The following is an 18,307-nucleotide window of genomic DNA, read 5'->3' as shown; positions in this document are numbered from 1 at the left end:
GAGGCGGGGGGGGGGGAGGGGGGGGGGGGGGGGGGGGGGGGGGGGGGGGGGCTGAGAAACGACGGCCATTAAGCAAAACAGAAAGAGGTGAGAGAGGGTGGAGGATGGGGGCTGTGTGCATGTGTTACAAGAGGAGGGGGGGGCGATGGACATTTGAGGAGGGGGGCCAAGAGCGTTACATAAAGTAACCATTTCCAAACCATCTTCTTATAATTCCCCATAAAAAAGGTAGGTGTGCACATGTGCGGATGACATCTTCTCATGAGGCACTAATCTGGCTGTATCCAAATGATGAGCAGACTGCCGCTTAACAGGGAGGAGATCCACTTTGATCGCATGCCCCCCACCCCCCTCGGGGAAAACCTATCACGATGCCTATTACACTGCTCCATTTGCATATGTGGGGCTTATAGGTTGGTCTGAGATCGAGTGTGAATATTCTTCACTGCAGCAGGGCTCAATATGGTGAGAAAAGAAACGGTCAGAACAGAAAGGGCAAAAAGACGGGGGCTTCCAGTCACTCAAGGTGCAGTAAGAGAAGTCAACTTGTCACTCAAAGATCACAAGTTTTATGCTAAAACTGGCATCAACATTGTAAAAATTAAATCATCGACCAAACAACAATACAAGTGTTGCCTTTGAGTGAGACATTTTCAATGGCCTTTAAACACAGAGCAAAGGCACAAACACTAAAAGAAGTATGTTAGCTATGTTGTAAAATAAAGGTAATTACTAAAAGGAAACAGAGATAAACCTGTTGCTCAGCCGCCTTTATCGGCTGTGTCAAGGCCTGGCATACCATGAGCAGTTTACTGGTGGCTGCTTACACGTCAAGATAGCATTACACCCACATTGGTGACACATAATGCGATTACTGATATCACAATTAGGTGGCGCTCCGGCCCTCTGTGTCGGGCGGAGCCTTGGATCTATATGAGTCGACGCTTCCTTCGTTTGGGGCTTCTCTCTGCTTCATCCATAAGATGTTGTAGGCAGAAGTCCCAGCACTGGCCTTGCAATAATTTTCTGCCTTATTAGAATAAATAGTTAAACTCTAGTTCTTTTGTAGCGTCATCCTTTAAAGGGTGAATTGTCTGAGTTCTCCATCCTCTGGAATAAAAGGACCAGAAGTGAGCCGAGGGAGGTGCGATGGCGAAAAGCGTCTCACTGGGTTGTGATCGCAAGCAACTAGTTGGAGAACAGCATTGGCGAGAGAGTTTCCAAAACCTTTGCAGGGGTGTCGAGTTCTTCACGTGAGGCTTGCGGTCTTGTTGCTTGAATTTTAAGCATGTTCAAAAAATGAGTGCAACAAATTTCCTCTCAAAGTCCAGGACAAAAACCAGACACATAATAAACATTATTACAAATCTGACTATTTCCTGTAGATTAAATCAGAACTGTGGGGTGGCTGCCAATGCGGGTATGAAACGAGCTGAGGCAGGTACAACATGGACGAAGGTGGGCAACAAACCGTCAGATACAACAAAAGACAATTTTGCTAGTTGTGCACACAAAAATAGGCTGAGACGTTCAAAGATTGGCTGTACATTTTCCTGCAATTTTGAGCCATCAACTAGTTTCAAAAAGTCGCGGCACAGTAAGACGCTACCCTAAAAAAGTGACTTTATGGTGGAAAATGTGGAACTGTGTGAGCACAAATTAGTTTGTTAGTAAGAAAAGTGCATACGTGCTCAGTAAACTTTCCCTGGATGAATCAAATGTTTCCTTTTAAAGCGTGAGAAACTTGGAAGAAACCACATCTGCTCCCCGAGTGCTGCACCACCACCACCACCAACAACAACAACAGGTGAGTGTTGCTTATTTAATCCCCCACCTACTCAAATTTCTCTACAGAAGCTCCACGCGGTCCTCTTGATCCTTGTTAGTGAGCCAAAGAGTGAAAGCACTGAGCGAAGTTGCTCTGGAGTAAACACACGCACAAAACAAACGCAAACTTATGCTGTGAAAAAAAAACCAAAATAAAACAGAATTTTGTTTGCGTAAACAACATTAACCATCCGGTAAAAGATGTGTGGTCTACTTTCGGAGCTCCACTGGGAATGCATTCAACATAAGACCTGCAGTTGAAATAGATATAATAGATATAACACCATACCACCTAGGAGAGCACTAAATCAGTTCAAACATTTGCCACTTTACAATACTCGTCTGAGTGTTGCACCTTGGCCTATTGGGAATATATAGAGATATTTTTTACTCCTTTCTAGTACAAAAGGTTGAGCATAACCTGGTTCACCTGAAACCCTCATTCAAAATAACAAATTTTCACTAAAAATGAACTGGTTTACAAACAAATAACGGAATAAAAAAAATGTTTTGTATTGCAGATATATAGATATTGATACCGTAGTTACAGATATTTGTTCAAGTGACAAAAATGAACTGCAAAGATGAGTTACAATAACTCGTCTTTGCAGTTCAGTGAGCAACTGAGACGTCGAACATAACAGAGGTGGAATAGAGCTGATTACTGTCAAGACTGTATATATTATTTTTTCTTTGATAACATATCTATCAAAAAAAAAAGGCCAGAACTAAATAAAAATGTTATTAGTCAAAACTCATATTGTTACAAGGTGAAGAAGCTGAATAGATGAAGAAAACTAAAAAAAAAAAAAAAAAAAAAAATGGGTGAAGGAAGTGGGGGACATCTTTGGTGCGCAGAGGATCATTTTCTACACACTGGCATCAATCGGGGGGAATAATTCCTCAAACTTTTTTAAGTCCGACTTTAAATGGCATTACATATGTAGTGAGGCATGAAATATTTATGCGCTGGAGTCGGGGAAATGTCAAGGGTAATGATCTCCGAAGCAGCTTACCTCCTTAGCTTTCTGTTTCAGTCGAGCTTGCTCTGGGTCCTCTTGCCTTGAGCGACTCTGTGGAGAAAAGGAGCCCACCCCCTCACTTTTCTACTCATCTGTTGCTGCTGCAGCAAAAAATAGTACCAAAAAAAAAAAAAAAAAAGGAAGATCGGGATACAGAGGTGTCAAGGACATCATATCTGAATGCTGAGAGGTGCAATGGAGCACCCCCTGGGGGGCAGTGGCCTTTAAACCTGCTCCAAATCCAGCCCTAAATAAGCCGCTGGAGGGGGATTCTAATCAAAAGAGGTTATTAAAAAGTCTGCATGAGCCAGCACGCACACATGCACACACACACAGACAAACACACACAGGGTAGAGGATGTCAGTGACAATGGTTGTCTGTGTGTCCCTGGCGTAACAACACAGCACTTCTATTTTAATCAGCAGCTATGATCTGGGTGAATGTACTTGTCCCTGGAAATCCTTCACGATGGAGGCAAACACACATGTACAGATGACCACTGCAGGCAATCCAGCCAGATTATGACACAGGAGACCAGAACTGAGCGCTGTTTGTAAGTATCAGCATAAGGTGCATTACTTCACGTTGCTAAAATAACCACGATCTGGTTCTGCAAATGCATTCTTAAAATTGCTGTTCGACGTGTACTCGTGCCTTTAAGGTTGGCTGTATTTAGTTATTTTTGTATCGTTCTTATTCTCCAAGAAATGTAGAAATGGTAAATATATTCGGTGACATATCTTTGCAAAACTAAATATGTTTTGTTACCTTCCATATGAAATCAGTCGGAACCTGCTTTGCACGTTACGTCTTCACAACTGTCTCTTCGTTGCTGCATCTGTTCTGTAGCACAAATGGAGAGCTGCTCCCCATAAGCCTTCCTCGCTAATTGGCTTTACATATATCAGGCAGTTCACGTACCGGCCCATATCTCAACTAAGACTAATGTGTTTGCCCTCCAGTCGGTCGGAGCATCCCTCAAGTCTTGAGTCATATTTTAAATGACTGGCAGAGTCAAAGGACTGGCTCGTTGTGAGGGAGGGAGACATGGTGGAAGTGATTAGTTCAATGGATTTCTAATTCGAGGGGTCAAATTAGCAGGCGGTCAAGCAGGGAGGTGTCATCTGTGACCGTGTCATACTCTAATTTGGTGTTATTTTAAACTCAGCTAGTTCATTTTTATGATTTTCCTTAAGTTGAGTTTTGAATAGAAAAAGGTAAAGGTAAGAAGATACTGTGACATATTTTCTCCTAAACGTGCGATGCCACCGAACTAGCCTGGAGACACGTTCTTCAAAGGTACTTTAAGAAATTACAAATCAATGAAACAATTCATCAGGAAAACACTGTGTAGAAAAAGTAAAAACTAAACTAATATTAACTTTCAATCAGGTTAGCACTGAAAAAAACAGCCTGTACTTTCATCTACATTAAAAAAAGGATTCAATAAATTTCTGTAACTACTTCTAAGTTTCTTAGAAAGATATTAAAAATTGAATGTTGGCTTTTAAACTAGTATACTGAGTTTTAAGGTAGAAGACTAAAAACAAAAATAGAGAGACAAACCACTTTTTCTCCCATGCAATTGTTTGGAAAAACATAGATTACAAATATAGATGAATAAATATAATGAAAACTGCTGCTGTATTACCAGAAACCAATAGTGGATCATACTGTAAAATCATTAGGCATGGATTTGCTTTCCAAACTTTTCCTTAAACTGAAATACCATGGCAACTGGAGCCAAAAAGCCACAGATTTGGCTCTAGGGTGAAGTAAAACTTTACTCCACCAGCCTCGTGCAATCCAAACAGCCTCAGGTGATACTCCTACCAGACAGAACTAGGCAATAGTTGAAATGTTATTCGCAAAAAGTGCTAATAAACAAAAGCTTTCCACAATAAACAAAAAAGATTAGAGTGTTAAACTATGTGAAATGTGGCGCTGCCAAAAAAAAAAAAAAAACTGTGAAATTTTCACTGCTCTTTTTAGAACAAAGCCTTTTGGAAACATGCTTTCTGCTGATGCTGTCTTTTCTGACACCTGACCAACAGAAACTACATGGTTGTTCGTAGGCAAAAATGAAAGACGACAAGTCTTGTGATTAGGCAGTCAGCGTTAAACGACAGGGCAATTTTGCAATATCCCGCGTAATGATAAAATGAAGAAAGTCAGCTGTGCTGCTATAAGAATCTTTACTGTGGGACATTGACTCCATCAAAATTAATTAAATTAACCTAGCTTTCTGCTAATGTTGCACTGCGGGGCATTTTCATTTGCAAAGTTTCCCCTTCCTTTCTTCCCTTTTTTTTAAAGAGCACAAATAAGGATACTGGACCTCTGCCACTGCTTTCAGAAACTCACTGAAAATAAAACTTTTGTAAAAGTGTCGAGGTACCAAGAGTGGAGCGGTCTACAAAATCATTTCTGATGGATCCCTTCACTCCGGAACAAGCTGTATTATTTTTAAAGGCATAAATGAAAATTACAGAAATAATAATAAGGAAAAATAGACTCAGCTCTTTATACTTTACTCTAATGGTCTTAGACAGTTATCCTTTATAGTATTTGTATTATAAACCTTTAGAGTGTATGAAGGATTTCACCTAATACTGCTTCAAACAACAGCTACAGCTGTGACATGATGATAATTGATGATAATTTTATTTCAGACAGATATTTCACCAACGAAAGACACAACAACAACAAAGACTTTCATATTTCTAAATGTAAATACAGTACCTCAGTATCAACTATACATACTCAAATTCATATAAATACACCACTTTTCCGGTGAATATGAGTCTGAAAAGGAGTATGATGAAGTTTGGTCTTCGTTTAAGTGAATCAAGACCAATGACATAAAAAAACAACCCAAATTTTTATGTTTTTCAGACCAACTTTAATTATAAACTGTGCATGAAGTCGAAAGTTTTAAATGTTTTGTACATTATTTGTTTCCCATCAGCTCTTACAGTAGTCGTCTTTGTCTCGTCTTGTTTCTCGTTGAAATGATGCATCTGTTGATTCACTGATGACTTTTGTTTGCCCCCCTAGATTTTTAGAGGCCAACCGCCCGCACACTGACTTCAGCAACTACAGGTCAAACACAGTGTTTGACCACAGAAAGCTCCAGCTGGGAGAGAGAAGAACCTCTGAGTCAGCGCAGGTTAGATTCACTGACGATAAACAACCTTTCGTGTACACCTTTTCACACCTTTTTGGTTTTTGGCTTTGGATTTACAGTGTTTTTTTGTAAAAAAAAACAAAACAAAAAAAAACTGAAGCTCAATTCTTTTCAGGTTTTTATTACTTCAAGAGGTATTTTATGACATTTATAAATTTTTCAGCTGCATCTTTGCGCCAGTGTGCGATTGTACTGCAGTTTCTGTGCATACATTTATGAACTTTTTCTTTTGAATTTCTGCTTATTAATTTTAACCCGAGTTTCTATTGCAGCTCATAATTATCTGTAGGATCTACAGTATTTAAAATAAAACATTTGATGAGCTAGTTAATATTAAAAGGCGAGGAAAAACAGATGTCAGAGCAGGTTGGATGGGGGAGAAAAAAAACCCGAGTATTTTGGCTGCATGGTGGATGAGGGTTTATTATCATACAGGTTTTACCCCTCCTTGTTCTGTGTGTGGAAGAAGAGCCAGGACAGAGGAGCCCCGGGGGCCAGCAGCCCGGGTCACCTCACTCACAGGAGTCACACTCTAATTCATCTGTCAGAGCCCACACAAGAGCACACGCGTACATGCACAGCGTTGCATGGGGGAAGTAAATTTGTCATGCGCCCCCACTTAGCAGGAAGGTGAGGCGGCAGCAACTTACTTTCGCTGCTTTCAGAAGGATCTCCCGCTCCTGCTCGTCCTTCCTCTGCTTCTCGATTCTCTCCAGCTGCTCGAAGAAGCGAAGCTGCGAGCGAACGTCTCCAGTCTGCTCGTAGCACTCGTCGTCCTGAGAGGCAGGCGGAAAGAAAGCGAAATGTTGAAACGAAAAACAAAACTCTAAGTCGTGTTCGGCAGCTACTTCTGGGACTTTGTAAATCTGAAACACTCCACAGAAGACGTCGGTTTAGATACAAAAACAGAAATATTAAAAAAACAAACAGATGTGTCTTAAAATCTGAAGAAAATTACACCAAAACAGATGAAGACAATTTGTCTAATACCAACTGCAACATAATGGCAGCATAACTGAATTAAAACCATAAAGAGAGCTCAAGTTTGTCAACACGTGTCTTTATTTCCACAGTTTTATTTAAAGTACAGCTAAAAGGCTGATATGAAGAACTGCTGTTGTTGGACTTTTAGAAAACCTATTTATGTCCAAATTAGGTGAAATATTACACACTGAATAAAATTGGCATAAGATTTTCTCATTGCTGTTAAAAAAATACTCTTATCTTGCAAGAAACTGAACAACAAACAACCACCATTATGATAATAAAAAATAAATCTATAATTACAATTAATCAGCAGATGAGCAGGCTGGTTTATAAACTTTAAATTACTTTCAGCAGACATTTGTTTAAACCAAATATCCTCCTTTAAAACGCAGTTCTACCAAGACACAACCGGTCTGCACATGTCAACACACTTGAGCACACAATTTTTTTTTTTTTTTTTTCCTATTTACAGACTCCTCTTCACCTCCCATGTGGGAAATCTAAAGGCAAGTGTAAAAACAACTTTTTTAGGTCATTAAAAGTTAATAGGATAATTGCTTATTTCTCATGTTTGTGAGTGCGAGACTGCAGGTCTCCGTTTTCGCCTTGATCTCGATATCGACATCGTTCTCTCTTCTCGCCTTCCATCTGTGTGTGTCAGGTCTGTCTGAGGGTGTGCGTGTGTGTGTGTGTTTCCATGTGGAGATGAGAGAAGCTGAGTGGCACAGAGCACAAAGCTACATCAGAGGAGGCTCTTCACCAGCACCCCCCACTTTTCTGTCGCTCTCATCCAGCCTCCCTCGTCTTTGTAGCAGCGCTGAGACTGCACTCTCCCACCGAAGCCCGGCTGCTCTTTAAGGCCGCTTTGTCTTTTGGTCTTTCTCTGCCTCTCTCTCTTTCTCTCTCTCTCTCTCCCTCTTTTTCTTTTTTTTTCCGCTGATGTCAACAGAGTGGCTTCACAGAGATTCATGCCTCTCCCGAACACACCTCATTTAGAAAACCACAAAAAAGAAGAAGAAGAACACATGGAAAGAAGCTGCACAAAACAAGATGGGGGACAACTGTGGCGATGCTCCTTCTCCCACCTCGGCATCAAGAAAAACACACTTTCAAAGTTTCCCCCCAGTTCAGCTAACAATGAAAAGGCTTAGCCTTGTAGTGGAGATGGGTTGTGCTTTTATGTAGACCAATTAAATGTGGTTACACAGTTCCATTCATGAGCTGCAAGAGGTAAAGGCACCAATAATGAGAAAAGTATGCAGGTATACGAAGAGGAGCCTTCGGAAGCTTTTATTCTTCAGCTTTTGACTGACTGACTGAAAGAAAACTTTCAGCTCATGTGCGGAACAACTTGAGGACATTAAACCAGCTCCTACATTAAGTTTTATGTGTTTATATTAGTGATACATGTGCTTTTTTTTTTGTTTGGGAGGTAATTTGCAGATGCTGGTGCGTAAAACAGCGTCCATGTATATATTTGTGTAACCGGGTACAGTACTGCACGTGTGTGCTGCAAAGTCTTGGGAAAGCTTCCTTTGCTTTACGGTTTTAAAACTCTGGTCAGAATTTGAATTAAATGTTTACCGTATTGTGTTCAAACTAAAAATCTGTCTTTAAAAGCCAATAATTACTCAGATAGAAGCCAAGTTTTACAAATAACGAAAGTAGTATTCACTGAAGGAATGCAGGAGTTTAAAGCAAAGATTTTGCACAATCCGTTAGAGCTTGAACTTTATTTTTGAGAGGGTTATATGGCAACTTTGTAAAAATGAAAGAGTCGTCGCCATTTTTTTGTCTTTGCTAGGTTGATTAGTTGTGGCAGCCATCTTGAATCAGGTTGACTCCAAAAGTTAATCAGCTGTAGATGTACATCCAATAATTAATCCAGTGGTTCATGAGATATTTTGCTAACAGGCAGACACACACAGACACGGACAATGTTATGATCACTTTCTTTTCATGGCAGCGAGAGATAAATAAAGAAGCAGTTAAAAGATACAAATATTTTATTCTCCTTTTCTGTTTGCTCATGCTTAGCCAGAACTGGAAAATATTGAAGACAAGATTTTCCATTTGGAGGAGGAACCTAGCAAAGGAAAGTTGTTGCTGTTTTTTACCAGTGATTCTGATGGTTTAGGTCAGCTCTTTTAAGTTATGATGTACTGTCTGTGTTTGTGGCCGCGCCCGTGCATGCTTCCTACCTTACAGGAGTCGAGTCGATGCTGTGCAATGACAGAAACTTTTTCTACAACAGTCCGAAGTCGCGACTGCGTCGCGTGCGAGATGAACGTCACGGCCTCCATGGAAACCTCTGTCACTCCGAACTTCTTAGCTGTGGAGAATAAACGCAGACGATTAAGACGAGGTGAAACGTTTACCACCTTCAATGTGAAACAGACAACATTTTTCTACAGTTAACAGCAGACAGCTCACTCACCTTATTAAATGCTGATATTCAACTTTAACAAAGATTTGAATATTTGAATATATATTTTGTTTTCATTTCCTAAAGGAATAAACAGAAGTGGCCATCACATAGCCTCAGTTGTGTCTATGAGTTGGCATTTTATAAGAAGACAACCAAAAACCACGTTAAAAAAAAATTGTTTTTTTGACAGAAACACTCACATAAACACACTCAAGACCTAGCAAAAACACAAAAAACCAGAGCTTCAGCTCAGCGTTCCCGTAATTACACACATCTACTGGATGGTACTTCCACGCACACTCTCACAAAGGAACTGTCTGGATTAGTATGTGTAATCAGCTACCAGATAGAGGAGTCATCAGACAGAAAAGTTCATTTGTTTCACAGTCTTAGAGCGAATTCCAGAGTGGTTTTACAAACCGAGCCCCCTTTCGATGTGTAAACGACATTGACCATCTCTTTCTGCGGAAGGATAATTTAGTTTCCTCGGAGCAAAACTCATCTGAAGACATAACAAAAGAGAGGAGGACAGACTTTGGTCGGGTTACTATCTGTTTCTAACTTCCTTTTAAATTATTCCATTAACATAATTTTCTCTCTGGCACCCTTTTAAGTAAACCACACCAATTATTTAAATCAGCCGAACAATGCATACACTCCTCAACCGCTGAAGCTTTGAAACAGATGGAGGGAGCCCTGTTAGTCTTATAATTACAGTGGAAATACATGTGGCAATGTCACGAGGTCGCTGAAAACTGCTAACAGGCTTCTGCTCCTTAAAAATACAATCTTTCAGGGACATTAATATTTCAGAAAAAGTTTAAGAGACTCCGCTACAAAGAGAGGGAGAGAGAGGGAGACTCATTTCTGTGAGCAAAAACTGTTTTTCTCAGATTGCAATGATACTAATTATTATTCTTCACCTAGAAAAAGAACAGACTAATGATCCACACTGCCTTCATATTTTCCCTGTAACTCCTACTAGAAGAGCTATAGAGGAAGGGTGCACACCAAAGCATTTGCAATCATGTTTACATTTTACCTCAAACTGTTTCACAGAGAGGCTTTTTTCAGCTTTACTAACGAGATTGTAACTGATGGCTGTCTTGATACAATCAGATCAAAATATATTTGCAATTACAGTCATGGTAAATAGAAAGTACACTGACTATGTTCAAAAGTTTTATATACTGGGATGTAATAATCGCCTGATTTTTAGCTGTGCTCCAAAAGAATTTTTAATGTCCTCTCCAGAAGTTTAAATATATTATCTGTAAATTTTATTAACTCAACATGTGGAGTAAGAATGCATCTAAACATTTCTATGACACCTGTTTAATAGTGTACATCAACTTCGAAAATTTTAGACCAACTTCATTACACAATTTCTACATTTTCTTTTTTGAAATTTCACACTTTCTTGGTCTTTTTTTCCTTTTGAGTTTTTCACGTTTTTGACAGTTTTGTTGTCTGTTACCTTTAAAGAACATCACGACACAACTGTGGACAAGAAATTAACAACAGGAAACAGCATTTTTGGGAAACTAAAAAGAACATTTTCATTTCTAAAACTATTTGATGGTCTTAATATCATGGTTAACATCTCCTTCAATGTAAAATTATGTTCATTTGGTAAATGTATGTTCACATTTTTGGTAAAATGGAAGAAGCTTTGTGTACTTTGGGACTGGGTTAGTTTGTGACTAAAACATTGCATGTATATACCATATATGCCATATACCATCATATACCATGCAAGGTGAAAACGCTGGAAATAGCGTAGTGTTTACTGTCTTGTCCAAAGTCAACATTCAGAGGAGCAAAGCACCAATCTGTCAAACATTGGAGCCAAAGACCATATTTTTTCAAACTTATCAAGAGGAGCCCTGTTACCAAACAAAAGGGCTTCAACTCTAAGATGTTGGTTGGTTTTCTTAAACCTTTTATTTCAGGCCCTTCACTAACTTTTCTATTCAATCAAAATCAGGACTTCGACCAAAACAAAACAATAATGCCACTGGTGTTTTTTGTTTGTTTGTAAAAATAACTGCCTGATATGGTTTGTTTTATTTTATTTCTCTATGATCCTTTTTGTACTGATATTCACCTCAATAAGGGATGTGCTGTTATTTTCTTTTTTTATTTGAATCATTGTGATTTAGATGCAGCAAAACAGGCCTAAAACCATGATACTAGCTCCACTATGTCACCTAAAACAACTGCGTTTCTAAAACCCAGGCGAACATGCGAACATGAAATGAACACACCGAACAGTATTTACAAGGAGGAAGGCATCCTTACCGTCTTCATGTTAACAAATATTGCTTTTATTGATCCTTAAAATGTAAAATTTAACCTAAACAAATCAAATTTGTCTGACAGTTGATTGATGGAGAACAAATTCTTTAGCATGACTTTGTCTTTGTAGAATGATGAGGAGTAACATATCTTCCTTCGGTCCTTTTCAGCATTGTACACTTTCACTTAAGAGTTTATGCTTTGACCTCCAAACTTTAGGTAACGTAGCGTACCTGATGGACTGGAGACACTAAACACTGGCTCTAATTCTACCGTCAAAATTAGCTGTTATTCCAAGAAATGTACACACTTTCTCGGAAATTTAATACTGGATCAATTTCACAAGGAAAAGAATTTCAACAGTTTTCATCCTATTTTTTTTATTTGACTTTATTCTACTAAGCAAAAGAAGTTGTGTGAAAGGTTTTAGACCGTATAAAGAAACAGACAGGCTACTCAAACTTTAATGCACCACAACATGTACACTAGTGTGTGTATATAGACCTTAAAAGGTACAAGGGGGACCATCATTACTTTGAGGAGCCTTTCTAGAGAACTCCAGCTGTGCCTTTGCTCTGGTTCCTAAGATTTGGGGGTGGGGTGGGTGGGGGGGTACTTCTTTGCAGCTCTGCAGTCCCCTCAAGCTCAAGGACAAGCCTGGGGAATCATGAGGGGAGGTGGAGTGTGGTTTGGGAGAAATGGAAGGCACATGTCTTTGTTTGCAGGGGATAAATAAAAGAGTGGGGACACAAGACATAGAGAGGGGAAAGAAAGATACAGACGTCATCTCCACTATCAAAATGATTTAAAATGTGGGGAACTCGAACATCTACCCAAAAAAGTTGCAAAGTTCCAAAAAGAATAACATTGGAAGAAGATGTTTTGGTGGGCTGGAAAGGTCATAATATAATATAAGCTGGATGCTAAATGGTAAACCCAAGAGAAGTCCAAGTTAGTGTTTTTACAGCAGAAAGGAGCAGCCGAGGAGCTCTGATTGAGTAAAGCTGGCAGGCTGGAGGAGGCTCCCCTGGACCGCTGTCAGCTGCGAGCGGAGAGAGACCAATCACTGACACAACAAAGCTGCAGAAGTGCCACTTCCCCAGCAGGGGGCACCCTAGCCTCCTGCCCCGTATCATGCTGTGTGCTCCCCTGAGGAAAGATTCATATTTTAAAACAACCCCTCTACCCCAAGGTGACGGGATAACAACCATGCCAAGAGTCCACATAACGAAACATGACCTGCAGGCCCCCACGCTACACTAAAGATACTTTAATTGAGATGAAACAAGATGAGGGCGCTCGGCTCCCCGTCTCGACAAATTACGCTGTGTGTTTTTTGATCTTTTGCACAGGAGGAAGATGCTGGGCAAAGTTTTTATTTTCAGTAGTAATGCTCATTACAGCTTACACAAATTTCAATGTGCAGATGAAACCTTAAGAACATTTAAAGCGACCTCTCTTGATTGGCAACGCTGTGTGCTTTCGGAGTGTCAGAAGCCACTAAAAAGAGAATCGAAACTTCACTGCTAAGTTTCATTCCTTTAAAACTCTGTTCTTTCTGTCCAGAGGACAATCTGACAGCCAGCCTTCAAAATACAAACCCATATAAAGGATTTATGTGTGTGCCTGAGGTCCACCGAGTTCAGGCAGCCACTGAAGAATTGATTAAAGGGCGCTAAAAAAGTGCAAAGTGTACCAAAATTAAACCCAGGCAAAAAACAAGAAAATGCTCCGCCTGACCTACTGAGGGAGAAACAACAATGACACAATAAATACAGAAAATACATCCACTAAACATAATCAGATTTAGACAGGGATAACATTCTTTTAAATGGTCTCCTGCTGTATAAGCAATAAGACCTGTGTTTCTGACAGAAGCAAAGAACAAGCAAAGAAAAGTTCGATCTGAGACGCTCCTGTGTTGCTCGGCGAGTGGCGTAAACGTGTCTCACCCGTTTCCAGAATCCGTCGGTGTAGCAGCCCTGGATGGAGGAAGGCCTCGTCTTTACACGATCGGATCTGCGTTCCAACTAGCTCCGAGTTGGTCGCGAGTATTCTTGCACTCTCCTCGTTCAGATTTACCCCGGCCATGGAGGCCACGTCATTGATGTCGTCGTCATCTCTGAAACAAAGTGAGACGGGAGAACATTTAACGGAACAACTTTTAGTTTTTTAGGAAAAAGGGTATTAAAATTCAAACCAAATAATGCGACACGGGAGAAAATCATGGTGGCCTCATGAATGGGAGAGATTCAGTTGAATTTGCGCACACCCGCTTAAGTAAGTATTTGTTTTATCTTGTTAGCGTTTACAATTTTTAGACCTCTTTGCAGTGTGACATGATAAAACAGAGAAACAGCTATCATAACACCCATCTGGGTAAATTCAAACAGACTTTGTTAAACTTTGACAAGGTAAAAGGTGCCATTTTTAACCCTAAAAACCTGATGCTGATGGTTGTCACACCGGAGCAGCAAGATTTCAGCTCCATTTAAACAGAGCCAAAATGCTAAAGATTAGCCAAATCAAGCCTATCAAACAGCTCGCAGATAGTTCTAACCTGCAGAAACAGAAGCAAGGCTGACTTTTTACTTGATGCTTTCAATATTGGAGACTTGTCAACGGAAAAAAAAAAAAAAAAAAAAAAAACGTGACAATTAGTAATGCTGTAAATAATATGCCTACTCTAGACTCACGTGTACAAACATGCATGCCTGCTCGGAGAGACTGCAGCGACGCAGAACACAAGAGCTCAGGTAAAACACACAGAAGAGTAACTGCGCTCTCTGGTAAAATCCTCATTACACTGCTTTATCCTCACATTAGAAAGAGCTGTTTGCTGCCACGTTAAGGCATGAAAAAGTGCAACTTCAGCCTTTTAATACTTACTCCAAACCAGCATTCAGGTCACAAGATTATAAACATTTATTCCTTGAAAAAAAATATCTTGTAGATGCCATTATTTCTTATAAATATTTGCCTGGAAGAAATTATGCATTAGTTTTGCTGGGTTTTTTTTTTCTTTCTATTTCACAGAGATTACATTTGGTCATAATGGCACAGGCTTCTCATTCCAGGGTCTATTAGTGTCAACGCATGGAGAGGCAGGGAGATGAAGAGCGTTTGGAAGGAGCTTTGCTGGGTAAGGATGCTCCTGAGGATTGGCAATATACAAAAGTCAAACTCTATTTACACACTGCTCCGCAACACCTACTCATTTATTTTTTATGTACTGATCATTTCTCACAGGTACAATGTTGACTTCTCGATGTTTATGTTATTCCATATTAGCAGAGGCAGAGCAGAGTAAACAAACAGAATTTGCATTTGAGTTGGTATATTTGACAGTCAGAAAGCTCCACACATCCTGCCCGTAAGTTTCCTTGCGACTCGACTCGATGAGAAATTCCCCTACGATCATTACAGTTGGCAAGGAAAGGCCGGGATTCTGGCCTGAATTAGCGGAGCGCTGGCATGTTGTCCTTACAGGACTGGCCCAGAGCAAGTAGTGGTTTTTCTGAGTGGCTTTGACGGAGAGAACAAAGAGCCAGAGAACACACGCCGGGTGGCCTCTCACCGCTCGCCGCCTCAGGTCGGCAGCCATTTGCGTTCTCGCCACTGTTGTCGGTTGCGGCGGAGTTGGTGTGTGCTGCTGTGCTTCTGCGTAGGCAAGTTTGCAGCGCGGGGCCACGAGTTCTCTCATGCGTCCTGAAGTGTGGACACACACCATCAGCCATCTCCACCCCACCGAGGCTCTACTGCTCCTCGGTGCGGCCGCGGAGAGCCGATATGAAACTTGACATCATGGCGGGAGGCTGACAAAGACAATTAGAGTAGTTCCTTGAACCTCGCACACCTCTACCTTCTCTCCTTTCTTTCTCTTCACTCGCAGCGCTCTAATTAAACCTTCACAGAGATAATCTACACTACAATACAAGCACTGACACATTTGTAGGCTCCTGCCCTGGTCTGCACCGCAGGCTCTGTGATTTTTTTTTTCCTCTCATCATCGCCTCAGGAGTAAGCTGACCTACCTTAAAAACAAACATGCTGGAGGCCATATTTATTCAGGTAAGAAAAGGCAGGCTGCCACTTCAACAACTTCAAACAAGGTAAGTGGATGATGTTCATGACAGAATAATAATTACACAAGATAACTTAAAAGTAAAGTAAGAAATTGTCTGCCATTTCAGCGAGTAACATCTGTGGAACTCTTTATCAAAGCAGACAAAAAAAAGAAGCGCAACCTACAAAAGTTTTGTATTCTTTAATTTTAGCTTAGCCAAGTGATGGCATGTGGTCAGAAATAACTATTATAATGTCCTTTATCTATCTCAATGCCAGCCTCCAGGCATTGAGATGCAAAACTTCTAAAGAAATCAAAAGTGTAGCACACACAATAACATGTAACAAATATACTGATCGCTGATGGTTTGATATGAAAGTCCTTTTTTTCCAGATATATTCTCTGACTTGTGTAAAAAGATGAGAGCTAGGTTTGTAGGTTTGGTAATAAGAGTACAGTACAACTCAGTAGGCAACCAATATAAAACCCGTTATAATAAATAACTCTTTATAATTCTATAAATTAGATCTTTTTGATGATTCTTATAAGTGAATGTCTTGAATGAAAACACTTCACTTCTGTGTAGCAAAGGCAGCACCTTCTTAGACACAAGAAAAATCTGTATCTTTATTCACGAGTGTCATTTTAAATTAAAAACCTAAATCTACCCATTATTTACCTCAACAATTAGGAGTTAATAACAAAAATAACAAAACATTGCCTTGAAATTACCTTGAAAAACCATTTTGCCAGTCAACACTGTTACTGAATCCAAAAATGTCCCTTGAACATGGAGGAAAACAAACCATCACCTTTGTGCAGAAACACCAGAGACATCGTCTCAGGACGACAGCGGACACTTTCTGTTCCACAGAAAACGTGCATCATGTACACCGCAAAGATGAGAAAGACGACCCTGGCTGATACCAACTAAAGATCCAAAACCCAGCAGATGTGGTGGTGATGATTTGAGTTACTTAACGTCTTTAGGAGTGGTTTTCTACAGACCTGTTCACAGAAAGACTGTAGTTATGTGAGGAAAGGAAAGCCAGATCTGACTTTTTTACAACTTACAGTCCTAACAGCACAGCTGCAAAGACAGGTCGACTTGGCCTGCCTACTGTCCAGATCTGAAAAAGTCTGGTCCTGAGCATGGAGCATCGTATTCCACAGGCTGCTGAGTGCTTGAATTCTTGCATTTAGTAAGAATAAACAGATTCCTGTATCCTCATTTCCTAAACAAATACAAAAAGGAATAAAAAGGAATACCGATGAAACAAAATGTTAACCATTCTTCACAATCTTTTCAGTGTGTTTCAGAAATCACATTATATTTACAATATAGCTTAAATTTTTAAAATCTAATACAGTAAAACACCAAGACAACTAAAATCATTTTTGTACTTGTTTGTGTTTAATATAAAAGTTAAGACAAATTCATTTTGTTGCATTCTGCACAGCTTTTCTGACTATCTGATCATCATGCTGACGCTCGATCTGAAATAATGCCATTGTTTGATAGAAAGTGCTCATCAGGATTGTATATTTCTGTTCAGGCTGTATTAAATATCACTCTCTAGCCCAAACATGGTCAAAAAAACAACAACAGAAGAGCAGTGGCCAAACCAAGTCACGACCATGAGAAATTGTCTGTATTGAATTTCACAAAAAATGCAATAAGGTCTAATGAAATTTTAGCAAACCATAGTTAAAGCTGCACATATTAATACATGAAGCTGAGCTTGTCTTCAATGTGACTAATCATTTTTCCATGTAATAAAATAATAATAAAAAAAAAATCATTGTTTTGTTGTAGGGTTCCTAGTTTGGTTGAGTCATAAAAATCGATAAATAACATATTGTGTATTCACATGATGCTCTCTTTAATAAACAACAGGATTAGCTTATATGACCCCAGAGGAGCAGAGGTTCAGTGTGCATTTTCAGCAGATGCACTGAATCACACAAACTAACCTGAAATCAAACTAATTCTGTCTCTTCATGTTGACCCATTCCATTGGAGTAAGTGACAAGAATCAGGGACAATATATCCACCTGTCTCTTTCAGCAGGTAAGTAGCTACACTACGTGAAACATAAACCAGTCTTTAGGAACACTGCTGATGTCTTTTTCTCAGATGGTCTAGTTTTAGGGCTTGTAAGGCATCACCTAAACTAAAAGCAAATTAAAAAAAACAAACACCAAAAACAGCTCTGACATTAACAGGAGGGAATGAAAAATGAAACGCTAAATATTCCCGACTCTCTGCTAATAAAGCTGAAATGTAATTAGCTTTCACAGAAGCTAAAGAGCAGCCTCTCAGTTATTGGTTGGGGTTGGCTCGGGGACATGGAGCCCACGGCCACATGAATACATATGCATCCTGTTTCCATATCAAGCTTGTGTTACAGGGAGGGCTCGCCATAGGTGGTGGGTGGACTGCGCTTGCCATTTAGCGGGTGTGTGTATGTGTGTGTGTGTGTGAATCTCC

At 39.9% G+C, this 18,307-nt stretch overlaps 1 protein-coding gene across 4 annotated transcripts in view; it reads right to left on the bottom strand.

The window, feature by feature from the left end:
• LOC108243306 (transcription initiation factor TFIID subunit 4-like) overlaps nucleotides 1–18,307 on the bottom strand; it is a 75,800-nt gene that overhangs the window by 33,104 nt on the left and 24,389 nt on the right. For all 4 annotated transcript variants that reach the window (XM_017428649.3, XM_017428651.3, XM_017428652.3 and 1 more), the window contains 4 exons: nucleotides 13,703–13,872; nucleotides 9,226–9,356; nucleotides 6,688–6,813; nucleotides 2,844–2,900 (listed from right to left, as the gene is read on the bottom strand). In XM_017428649.3, the coding sequence (XP_017284138.1) occupies nucleotides 2,844–2,900; nucleotides 6,688–6,813; nucleotides 9,226–9,356; nucleotides 13,703–13,872 (484 nt within the window). The remainder of the gene's footprint in view (nucleotides 1–2,843; nucleotides 2,901–6,687; nucleotides 6,814–9,225; nucleotides 9,357–13,702; nucleotides 13,873–18,307) is intronic.

The sequence above is a fragment of the Kryptolebias marmoratus genome, linkage group LG15, assembly GCF_001649575.2.
Source record: "Kryptolebias marmoratus isolate JLee-2015 linkage group LG15, ASM164957v2, whole genome shotgun sequence".
Lineage (NCBI taxonomy): Eukaryota > Metazoa > Chordata > Actinopteri > Cyprinodontiformes > Rivulidae > Kryptolebias > Kryptolebias marmoratus.
Note: the sequence above shows the minus strand (reverse complement) of the source record. Positions and strands in the feature narration are given on the sequence as shown.